This window comes from Pyxicephalus adspersus, chromosome 9 (assembly GCF_032062135.1).
Source record: "Pyxicephalus adspersus chromosome 9, UCB_Pads_2.0, whole genome shotgun sequence".
NCBI classification, from domain to species: Eukaryota; Metazoa; Chordata; class Amphibia; order Anura; family Pyxicephalidae; genus Pyxicephalus; species Pyxicephalus adspersus.
The window spans coordinates 19,856,061-19,869,138 of record NC_092866.1 but is presented as its reverse complement, the minus strand read 5'-3'; the positions used below and the strand labels follow the sequence as shown (position 1 = coordinate 19,869,138).

General features: G+C 35.8%; 1 protein-coding gene across 1 annotated transcript; it reads left to right on the top strand.

The window, feature by feature from the left end:
* The first annotated feature begins 4,212 nt into the window (after positions 1–4,212).
* LOC140338496 (inactive hydroxysteroid dehydrogenase-like protein 1) lies at positions 4,213–11,250 on the top strand. The gene is made up of 4 exons (XM_072422734.1): positions 4,213–4,393; positions 6,571–7,016; positions 8,536–8,763; positions 11,242–11,250. The coding sequence occupies exons 1-4, from the start codon at positions 4,213–4,215 to the stop codon at positions 11,248–11,250; spliced, it is 864 nt and encodes a 287-aa protein (XP_072278835.1).
* The last annotated feature ends 1,828 nt before the right edge of the window (positions 11,251–13,078 follow it).

The following is a 13,078-nucleotide window of genomic DNA, read 5'->3' as shown; positions in this document are numbered from 1 at the left end:
TAGTAATCCTAGGGGTCTGAAAATCATGAGAATACCCAGAATAGAAAATCATTGGGGGGGAGGGGGATTTGAAACTATCTATTTTCTGTCAAGAAACCAAATGGATTTACTGTTGAAAAAATACTGTTTCTAAAGATTATTAAAAACAAGTAATGCAAGGTCACTTTATGTGAGTTATCATTTATTGTATCAAAAGATCAACTTTATTTTTTATTCTTGACAGTTTCATCCTATCCGTTTATGTATTTTCATATTTAGAGTGTTTATGTGCCTTAAGTGACTTTTGATATTGTAAGGGTTAATTTGCCCTTTTAATTGGAGAGGATGCTGTTTTGCCAGTTTTATTTTGGGTTTTAAAATAAAACAGAAACATGGCAGTATGGTGGCTCAGAAGTTAGCATTCCCGGTGTTTGCATGGGTTTCGTCCCATTCCAAAACATGCAGTTAGGTAAATTGGCTTCCCCCAAATGACTATGGAAGGGACATTAGATTGTAAGCCCATTTGATGGAAAGCTAGTGAAATACTGTGTAATAATATTAACTTAATACGCTACGTCAGCATTCATTCTATCTTCATTCCATCAAACAAATGCAATGCTTGGTCATTATGGAGGGAGGATCTAAATAATGAAGCTTCTGGTAAGTAAGTCCTAAAGTTTCGGCTGATAGGTTCAAGATAGGGCTTTGAGTGAACAAGGGGCTGTAGATGAGTAGCATACAGAAAAAAAAACCTTTGGTAGACTCAAGTTACAGTTACCACTATTTACCCAGGGTGTAATACTGCAAAACAGGAAGCAGTGTTTGTATATGTATTGAACAAGTATGCTTCCCTTATCACAGGAAACACAATAAACAAGGCTTTTAAAAATGACATAATAATAGGATTCTTTTTTATCAAGCCTATCTTTGATGCTTTTAAAAATTGAAGAGATTCAGTATTCCCTGTAACTGTGAATTTGCACTTTAAAGTACAGTTTAAAGTAAGAAATATTTTACAGTTTGTTTGCAGTAAGTGGCTTTTGATTTTGGCCATCAGACAGGGGGTGGGAGGAACTAAGGTTTAATTTTAAGGGAAACCAAAAACCTGCTCATCCACACTTGATCGGTGTCTGTTGAGGTGCCAGTGTCTCTGAGGTACAATTGCTGACGTGCAAAGTTATACAAGGTAATTGTTTTTTTGTTAGCTTCACTAATAGTTTCTTCATATTGTAGTTTTGTGGTTACAAAAGGTTATTATCAGACAGCCTTTCTCAACCATTTAACACGGGTGAACCCTTTAAGGAACCCCTTTCTATAATTACTATATCCACAGCTCACAGTACATTAGTGTGGTGGTCAGTGTGGTAGGAAGAATGCTTTTCCATTGCAGGTTAGTGGGAAAAATTACAGATAGCCAAAGATATCGGTGTCTGTTTAACTGACAAGAGAATACAAGTTTCTATGTTCTAACACCTAGCAACTTCTGGAGGAACCAAAGGGTTCCACAAAACCCTGGTATAAGGCATACTTGCTTTATGTTTTATTGGTGGTTGTATAATGTAGTGTGGTGTGATTTATGTTTGATATTGTTATTTGTATCTCTTTTCTCAGTTCTACAGCAGCTGTTCAAGGTTTCATAACATTGCCCTAAGCTTGAACGGGTTGTTTTTCTGCTAAGCATTTTGACATTTTAGGAAAGATATACTGTTTAATAAAGTCATAGACCATAATTCACGATAGCATAATTATTTGCCCGCTAACATTTACTTGCAAAAAGCACACACACCTTTGTGACCTGTATGTGATAATCCTCAATTAGTTAGTCAATATAATGTTGATATGATTCTCATATGTAACTTTTAACCAGTTTTGGTTTAACCTCCCTGGGGGTCAAAATAATAAAAGTTTGTAAATGTCAAAGTGGTACATTAAAAAATACTTACTATTGTAAATTTACTGCCTGGTTTCACCTCCCAGCCACACAGTCCCGACCCCAGCTGCAAGCTCGCACAACCCATCTGGGATCTGCTTCACCTGGCCTCCCGTCTCCAACATTAACACGCCGGGGACGCAGATGCTGGGCAGGCATCGCCAGGGGAAGCACATGCCGGGCATCGCTGGAGGACGCCGTGGCGCCACTGAAGGATGCCACGGGCACATGGGGACCAGTTATGTTTGAAAACTGCCTTGTAATTCCACCCCGAGTGTGGCTCAGGGTTACTGCTTTTGGTTATGAAAATTAACCCTGAGCCACACTTTAGAATACTGCCAGGGAGGTTAACCTAGATTGTTTATTAAATCAGATTACGTGTATCTAATGTACTTCCAAGGATCATGTAAGTTCTTAATTGAAACTGTATTTAATGATGTCTCATTACTTGTTGAACTGTTTACACAATATATTACCAGATTTCATTTTGAACTTGTTTCGCTATTATGCTAGCAAAAAATTAACTGCATAGATTGAATATGATAAAATTTTGAAAAATGTTTTTTTCAAACAAACTAACTACGAATACCTATACCACTCAAGCCTACATTATTATACAGTATTTTTAGGTATCACTATTTATGTGACATGTTATAACTATTAATTCATACCCTAATGATATGTGTATACTGAACATTTAGATAAATCACGAACCTGTGCATTGGACTGCTACATGTAGCACCACCCCTGAGGAAGCCCAAGTTGGGCAAAACATGTCGGGTAAACCCGTAAAGGCTGCGTAAAAAATACTTGCATGACTCGTGTTCTCTGCACATACCACTTCGCTCTACGTGATATGTTTAAATGTGACAAAAGCACCAAGTAGGTGATCTATGTTTAGTCAAACGGGTACCAAACCTCAAGGATTGAGATAGTACAAAATAATATATTGTTGATGCTACAAATATTGTTGAATCTGTAATATATAAGGATTTTTTTTCAATACAAAATAATTGTTTTGCCATAAAAACCTTGTCTGTGGACTTTATTTGCTTATATTATATATGATTTTCCAGGGTCAGCATAATCTCCCATGGAAGGGAATAATATATCTTTAAACATATCTTTCCACCTTTGTCTCTTGAACCCTCCCTCGGTCTGAGTATGTTGCAAATTAATATAAATGATTGATTAGGAATTGCTTTCATGTATTTTAAAGTTTGCATTACATGTTGAATACATCTCTCTTCCAGACTATATAATTGTATCCCGTTTAGTTACTAACTAGTTTTTAGTTTAGTTACTAACTAGCATTGCTTTCAAGTGCAGTGGTACCTCGGTATAAGTCCGCTTTGGAATAAGTCCAACTTGGTATTAATCCTGTTTGGACACGTAAAGGTTTGCTTGGTATACAACCTTTGCTTGGTATACAACCTTTGAGCTAGAACTTGTATGGGTCAAAATGAGTCACAACACCGTGTGCTACCCTTTTTTACCTCTCTCAAGACAAAGCCACGGCTGCCCACAAGCGTCAGTACGCCAGTTGCTACCATTCAGTGAACAACCCGCGCTATAACTCTCTGTGAAATACATAACATCTCCTCCTCCCTTCTCTGCACCATCCTAGTAAGCACTCCACTCTTCTCAGCAAGGTAAAGTGAGGTTAAATTTTCATTTATTTCATCTAATTGCTTTTGTATTTATGTTTTTAAGGATTAGCAGTGTTTAAATTATTTCATACAGCCCCCTCAAATTATAATATTCCAGTAACAATAGGATTTTTTTCATGGGAACGGATTACTCATTTTTCTTTTATTTCTTATGGGAAAAATTTGTTTGGTATAAGTCCAAGAATCGAGAACAGATTTAGAACTTTTACCAAGGTACCACTGTATTTTAAATTGCATTGTATGTAGGGCACATTTCTGTTCTCATTACATCTAAATGACAGACATTGATGCAAAGCCATCAGTATCTGCTGAGAATAAGTTGTTTGTTATGAGATAAATATAGTAACTGTCCTTGTGGACCTCCTTATAAAAGCAACGAGCATTTTCATAGGGTTGTCCTTATAATTTTCTCATGTGAGGTTTACTATTCTTTATTTGTTATTGAAATGTTGGGAGGCATTCAATGTCTACAATTTTTAACATATAGAAACAAATGTATTTAATTTGTTGTTGTAGGAAACATTAAACATTTTTTGTTTCATTTTAATAATTCAGATGGAAGAATCCGGATTCATTGGAGTGATGGAGATATTGAATGAAATGTATAGGATTCCATTACTGATATCCCGGAGTATGTTACAGTTGTATTCCAAACACATGGAAATCCTGGCTGTGGTTGGAACCTGTTTTATCATGTGGAACATTCTCAGCTTTCTTCTTTTCTTGTACTCCATGATACAGCAGTATGTTATACCCTGTCTTCTAAGCAGGACCAAACATCTCAGGCAATATGGAGAATGGGCTGTAGTTACTGGTGAGTAAGAAGATCAGCATAAAACCATACAGCTATTTTATAGATATTATAGCTGTTTTATTTACTATTGATATTGTTTCACACCATGCCTTCCTGCAATTCACACATCTAAAAAAAAGTCTGCCTAAAGCAGATCATACCAAATGTTTATCCCAAACTGATTGCTTTTCCCACAGCTAAATGCTGTATCCTCCAAAACACATACACCCAGCCTTGTTTGTTTCATTCGAAATCTTATTTATTTGAATGGCCAGCCCAATGCACCACATTTTATTTATTTATATAGCACAGCTCTTTACAAGGTCCATTGTTATTTCACTAACTGTCCCTCAAATAGACAAATCTAATATCCCAACCATAGTTATATGTCATGAGCCTAAGGCCAGTTTTTGAGGCCAATTACCCAATTGCATGTTTTTGGGATGTGGGAGATAACCCACGTAAACACAGGGAGAACATAGGAAGTCCTTGCAGATACTGTCCTGGCCAAGATTTGATCATGTAATATAGCATTGCGAAGCCAAATGTGCTAACCAATCATGCTGCACACAAATGTCGTGCATGTAGACCTTTTTAAGACACATGGTGACAATTCACAGCAGCACACTTGGTGCATTTGGGGTGCTAATAACATATGCAATGTATTTTTGTGCACTTTGCATTAATATAAATCATACCTAATTGTGTAAAGCACAAACCAGAATAGAATTTTCCTGGCTGTGTGGTTTTCGGGAGACACAGGATATAACTTACATGTACCGATAAATAAGAAAAAAATTTGTAAACTAAATTAAACATATTTAAACCCAAACACTAAAATCTCACATCACCCTATACATGATTATCAGATTTCAAAATCTTTGTGCAGCTCTTTTACATTTTTATTTTGCAGTTTTCATTTAAAATATTACCTTGTGACCTTGCCACAAAAGTTAGGGCTCGCTGGGTTTGTCGGGTTCAGCTTAAAGTTCAGGTCTGGGTACCCAAAATCGTAAAGTTCGGTAGGGACCTGAACTTTACAGTTCGGGTTCGCTCAACACTAATATTAATGGTTAGTAGGTAGGGATGAGCGAACACCTGGAAGTTCAGGTTTGCCGGGTTCGGCCGAACTTCGGCTCAAAGTTCGGGTTCGGGTCCGGGTACCCAAAAACGTAAAGTTCGGTACAGACCCAAACTTTACAGTTGGGGTTTGCTCAACACGGATTACAAATCTTATGCACCATATGGGTCTTACAAAGAATATATAGTTGAATTTAATTGTAAAACATTTACTATAAACATTGTGAAACTTGAATATAATCTTAGCTGAGATGGCCAAAGAAGAACACTGATGACAACCTAGGAATATTTATAGGTCTGAAGGCAAAGGTCTACCGTTTAATGATAAAGGTATTTCTTTTTAATATTTTGCTGATGTCATATATTGTAACTTGGAATCCATTGATGCAGAAATGTTAAGTACACTTTAAAGCCCGGTTGCAGTTTTTCTATTTATTTTCCCCAACAACCTTTAAAAAGAATGTTTAATACATATCTATTTCAATGGGTCCATTGTTTGATTTTGTGACATTACAAGTCCTTCAAGTTCTCCTTCTCTGGTGGTGGGAGGGTTCTAAATGCAGCTAGAATGGTGCCAAATAAAATTTGGCTGTTTTCTTCAGCATTTTGCTTTGAGCTCAGGGACTTGGAAGATCACAGCCTTTGGACCATGGAGCTCTGAGTCTGTAGAAGATGCAGGAATGGACCGTATTGCAGCTGGTGATACTTTTCTTTATGACCTCAAAAAGGCCTGGGCTGCTTATTGTTCCTTATCAAACAGTTTATTTTGAAGTATTTGGTTAACCATCATTTTAATATCTCTATGCCACCATTATATATCCCCAAAACCAGCATAATACATTCATTTACAGCACTACACAATATATCAATATTCCACTGTACATCCCAGACAGCAGTAATAATTACATTATAATTTTAGTTAAAATTTCTATAAAGCCATGGGAACAAATCCAGTGAACCAAATAGATATAGTTATCAGACTGGCTGTCCATCTATTCTTGTTTCATTTATTTTTTATGCTTATTATTTTTGATTACAGATATCTATAACACAGTAAACCTCGTCTCAACACAATCCCTCTAAATTACTGTAGCCCGTCATTTTTTTTTTTTTCACAGGAGCCACAAGTGGCATTGGTAAAGCATATGCAGAGGAGCTGGCGAGTTATGGTGTGAACATCATTTTGATTAGCCGCAACCCTGAGAAACTTAAAAATGTATCTGAAGCCATTACTGCAACTTATGGAGTGAAAACTCGTTTTGTAGTTGCTGATTTCAGCCTGGGACGCAAAGTCTATCCTGATATTAAGGAGGCTTTAAAGGATGTGGATGTGGGTATTTTAGTTAACAATGCTGGAGCGTCAAATGATTATCCACAATTCACTACAGAGGTTCCAGAAGACAAACTATGGGAAATGATTAATATCAATGTTGCAGCAGCTGTCATGATGGTTCATATAGTTCTTCCAGGCATGGTACAGAGAAAGAGGGGAGCCATTGTCAATGTGTCCTCTGGGACGTGTTGCAAACCCACACCTCTATTAAGTGTGTATTCATCCACCAAGGTAATATACCTATAAGCACCTAGAAAATAAGCATTAAAACTTTGGGAAACAGTCTTTAAGTATATGTAAATTCATTTGGTAAAACCCAATATATGTTATAACATGTTACATTTCAAAGTTTTTTTCAATATTTCAAATTCTTAGCTTCCGTTTACTTACTGATCCTGCTATGAAAGTCCCTGCGAGGGCACCTTATGTAAGAGGTGAAAAAATATAAAAATTACTTTAAAGGCAAACCAAACACCAATGAAATACTCTCTTTAAATAATAACCTTAAATGTGTTTTTGAAGCTGCTGCTTTTGTATCAGCATTTAGATTATTTGAACATACACAGCAGGAGATTACTCCAAAATGGTCAGAAAAATTGTGATAATCGTAAATAAAAAGCTAAGGATAACTTCCAAAGAGATACAAGCTGAACTGTGGGGTTAGGGTCCATCAGTTTCAGTGGAAGAAGTTCTAGGAGGGTTCCAGTGCTAAACGAAAAACATAAAAAGTCACACTGCTTTAACTGCATGCCGACAAGCCACAGCACCTCTGGGAGAATGTTCTTTGGACAGATGGAAACAAACTGGAGCTTTTTGGCAAGTCATCCTTGTTATGTCTACTTACAAAAAATGAAAATATTAAAGAAAAGAGTACCATACCTACTGTAAAACATTGAAAAGGCTTGGTTTTATCTGGGGCTGCTTTGTTGCCTCTAGCAAAAATTGCATTAAATGTATGCTGGTAACAAACAAATCCGGAGACTACCAGCTAAAAACATACTTGTCTCTGTCTCAGTAGCAGTCACGGATCCTTCCACAGGGTAATGACCCAAAACATTGGTTAAAGAATAGAAACTTCGGATTATTGTGAAGTGGCTTCATAGGAAAACTGATTTGAATCATATTGAACATTCATGGAAGACACTCTTTCTTGACACAGTTTGAGTAGTTTGTTTAGGGCAAAAATGTTGACAGGTTAAGAACTTTGAGAACTACTGACATCAATTGTTTGCAGTACATTGCCCCTGATTCATCAATGAAATCCGCGCTAAAAGAGTCCCATCATATTTGCCTGTGCCATTTAAATTTGTGAAATTCTTTAAAATATCCCAAACCAAATGTTTAAGTCAAAAGTATTGAAATTGTTTACATATGCGTTAGTATCATTAGATCTCTTGTGACCCTTTGAAGAAGTGTGCTTTTGGATAAAAAAGGGATGAAGCCTCCTGTCCCAGGGACACAAAATCTCTAAAAGGTAGAGGGATTTCCCTCCCGGTGATATAAAGATTTAAAGATCTTTTTCTAGTAACAACTCAAATGGTCACAGGACAAAATAATACAAGAAAACAAGCTGGAACAAAAGTTAAAAAAGCGTTTCTAACATTGCGCTAGGCTATTCAGAAACATTCTGACCATATGAAATCCCACAGAATCAGCTTATTGTTTTTTTAATGACATACCTGCCATACTGTAATTTTTTGTATACAATGCATATCAAATCATAATAATTTAATCTCATGTTCTCTTTCAGTCTTTCATTGATCATTTTTCTCAAGGTCTACATTATGAATATGCTTCCAAGGGAATCTTTATTCAAAGTTTAATCACATATTTTGTGAAAACCAATCTGACAGAATTAGGTAAATTCTTGAAATCAAAGCCTTACTTTGTTCTTGAGACAAAAGAATATGCCCATCAAGCGGTAAGGACCATTGGAATATCGCAGAGAACAGCTGGACACTTGTCTCACTCTATCCAGGTGAGTGTTATATGAAATACAAAAAAAATGACAGATCCACAAAATTAGACAAAAAACACTCACGGCAACGCCATGTAATTATTACATTACATGTAGGACTGCAGCCACATTAGGCCATAAGACTAGTATAAATAATCTTACAGGGTCCAATCACACTTGGCTATTGTGGCAATGTGTACATATTTCTGCAATGCATTGCAACTTGTTTGTTTTATGTGTGCTACATTACTGTGCCATTCATTGTGAAAAAAACCTGAATGCATTGTTTAGTAGTCCATACATTATTCCATACATTGTGGTGTTCTGCATCTCTAGGCTTATGTTCATGTATTGTGGTGTATGGTCAGCCTGCTCACAATAAATAAACTTAACTGTCCTGCTTTATGATAAGAGATAACATTTAGAAATTATGATATATAGATATCTTCCAGGCAAGATCACTGGACAATACGAAAATGTGAACAATAATTCTACCTGGCTATATTCATTCAATGAGAAAATAACAGTTTGGGATTTAACTATTTAATGTACAGCGCTGCGTAATATGTTGGCGCTATATAAATCCTGTTTAATAATAATAATAATAATAAAACTTGTTCCTTAAAGCAAAACTATGTGATATGTCACAAAGCTTAAACTTAACTGCGGGTGAAAAAAGTCAAGACTCCAGCCTATCTGTACTGTTTGACTGGGCTGTGTAAGTTTCCAAAAATGAATGGACAAAAATAAAAATTGTTTGACAGATAAGCTATCATACACTGTATATAATTTATTTAGGTATTTAGCTATTTGTCTACATTAAGCTTAAGTATAATAAAGGTTGCAGATTTTAAAAATAAAAACTTTTTGAACTAGTACTGCTAAGATTAGGATGTTTTGGTAGAAAATTAATTTTGAAAAAATCTTTTGTTTTCACAGTTTGCACTGACTAATTGGTTTCCAGATTGGCTTTGGGTATCCCTAACGATCTTCATCTCCAATACAATGCGCAATGAACAAAATCTCAAACCAGTGAAGTTATAAAAAGTCACCATTCCAATTTCTCAAATGTTAAATGTTAAAGATTTGTGGGATAGACTTACTTCGATACCCATGTTTCCTAAAATACCCAAGTTATTTTACATTCATATTTTCTTTTTTTTTAATTATACCCAATTGGTAGTTGTTTAATTATCATTTTCAGTTAATTCTACTACTGCATGTGGCATTTATTTTTACTATTCTCTTCTTCTGTCTAATACATTATCAATTAATCATTGGCACAATTTGGGATAAATGTAAAACACATTTTTTTAAGATTAGGGTTACAGCAAATTTCTGTCCTGTAGGCACAAGTGGATGTATTTTCTTCAAAGTTAGACAAAACATTTCCTTAGATAGTTGTCGGCAGAACAAGCCTCCCCATTTAAAAAATTTCCTTTTATTGTTTTGTGGGAAGCAAAATGTTTGATTTTTCTTTTACATTTAGTCCTAGTGGCAATGGTCACCTGGTCAAATAGAGAGGTTGAGACTCTTCAACAGGAACAAAAAAGACATAAAAACTTGGCAGAAATTCTAGCCCTTCCCCATTCTCTCTTTAAACCTAAAAAAAAAAATGTAGCCTTTAGATCTACTTCTTTGTTAGGAAAGGATTTTCTGGTTGGCCATCTGGCATTAAAAGCCACTGCAGTCCAGTGTGTCCTGTTTATTCCCTCCAACAGTGTTGCTTGCAGCGGCAAAGGAAATCAAGCAGTTAGATGTCTGTCCTCTTGCTTTGCAGGGTCCCCAGTTTCCCATCTTAGCCACGAATGTGTCTGAGCACACCTAGCACATACGTGGAGGCTGTGTGCAACTAAATGGGATTTTAGAGTATGTGCTGCAGCCAGAAAACAGATTTGTTCCTCTCTTCATTTCTGCCCTGCCATTGATTGCCAGGACATTATAGCCTCTCTGCTCCTAGTCACTAGTTGCCTGTTGTAGTGTTTTGCTTTGCTGACCGGCAGCTAGTGTGAATATCTGTGATTTACTGTTGCTGACTCGTCTTTACCATTGGATATCTTGTTTAATGGCCCGATTACCCATGTATGACTTCTGGCTCTATTTTCTAGACTTGCCTCTTTTGGGACTCTCCTGTAATGTAATATCTATGGCTCACCTGGTTATTGACCCTGGTCTGCTTGATGACCAGGGTCAATCAAACAGACCCTGGTCATCAAACTGTTTGATTGACCCTGGTCATCAAACAGACCAGGGTCAATAACCAGGTGAGCTCCAGACACCATTCTTTGTGTGAAAAAGTCCTGGGGCCATCTGTGTGCTGGGATGGCACAACTAGTCTCCAGAGGTTCACAAGCAAGGACCTGTTATAAGTGAAAATTACAGAATTAGATTGGGGGATTAGTGTCTGGTGAGCACTGGCGCTAAACCAGGGCATTACATTCTTGTTATTTTTACCAAGGGTATAATTTGTTAAATTGTTTTCTTTTTCATGATCATTAGGAGGATTAGCCTAAAAGTCAATCAGCAGAATTGACAACATTTACTAACTATGTAGTATGACAACCTAATTAATCCCTTCTATTTATAACAAGTGAAAATTGGAAGTGTACAGTAGGGCACCTCTAAATACAAAATTGACATTTTTAGAATGTATGTTTAAATGCCAGACCCTTTTATACACATATAGGCTCATCAAAACTGCTGGGAAGTGAAATACGGATTTATTAAAAAAACAAAAAACAAAAATAAGATACTCATAGCAAAATTTACCAGTTCTGCATTCTTTATAGATTATAACCTTTATAGGACCAACATTTTGCAGTCATTCTCTCTTTATAGATGATCTTCTAAATCAGTGTTTCTTCAAACCTTTGGTTCCTCCAGAGGTTGCTAGGGGTTCCTTGAGCAATTACCAGTTTGTACCTTTCCAGGTACATTTAGCTGACACCAATGATCTATTTGGCTATTTGTAAGGTTGACATTCTTCCCAATGATCATCACTCTAAGTTACTGTGAGCTGTGGATATAGTAAATATAGCAGGGGTTACCTAAAGATCTGATTTATTTCAAAGAATCCCCCTTTATTAAACACTGCTTTAGATAGTAAGCTTACAAAGGCAGCAGTCTTCCCCATAGTGTGTGTCTTGTCTCTGCTGCACCCATTCTATCAAATATTTTGCTGTTTCTATTTTAGGTATTGTATTGCCAAGTATTTTTTTCTTGTACTATCTTTACAAAACATTTGTGGTGAAAACTGGAACAGTGCTAATGATACATAAAGTGAACAATGAATCTTCTGCTGCAAAACTGTACTCTGCATATATGTATATTATGTATGAAGTAATGGTACCCACCATTGTCTCTATTGTACATAATTAACTGGTTTTACAGACACACGGACTGTTTCAGGTAAATATCACCACTGATGTCTCTAAAGGACTATAAGAAAACAATAAGTGTTTCAACACATTGCTATTTACCCAAAACTAATGCATAACTTTTTGTTCTTAACTACCTTGTCAGCTTTGTCAAAAGAAGTAAATGTTTGGGAAAATATTTAATAAAAGAGGTAAACTTGTCAAGAGGTTAATGACATCATTTTCATTGAAAATTCTACAATGTTTTAGAATATATAAAACAAATCTTCTATATAAAACAAAATCTGTCCTAAAGATTGCGTGCAGATGTCAGTTATGCAATCATCAGTTGAATCATAGTATCAAAAGTAACAAGATATGGGACTTTAACGGCAATTGAATATCATAAATGTGTCATATTTTGTTTACATTGTTTTAAAAAGGTTTATACATGCCTCTTTCCAATATATAAATTCAGGGGAAGTTAAATAACATCATAACATACATAGGCTTAATCCATTGTACACATTACATATGTAGGGATCTTCCGAAGCATTTTGCAGACTATGTCCGTTTTCTCAGTGATGTATTTAGTACAGACAATAGATGTATCAGCACTACAACACAATGCAGAGAAAATTATTAGTATAATAATAATTATAAATAAAAGATGTAAATAAAATATTAAATATTTATGATATTCAACTGCTGTTAAAGTCCCATATTTTGTTACTTTTGATACTATGAGTGAACTCTTTTAGGGATAGTGGCAGTATTGAGCGAAATTGAAATCGGGCAACAAAATATATAATCATCAGTTGAAACTCAGATCATTACTCATACAAGTGAAGGTAAGATCTTTGTCTATGTAAATCTCGCAAGAAATCACAAGAGCAACAAACTGCCAATTTGGCTCCCTTTTTGCATTTTTCCTCAACTGTTCATAGTACAAGGAGAACCGGTTTGGGTTAACAACTAAT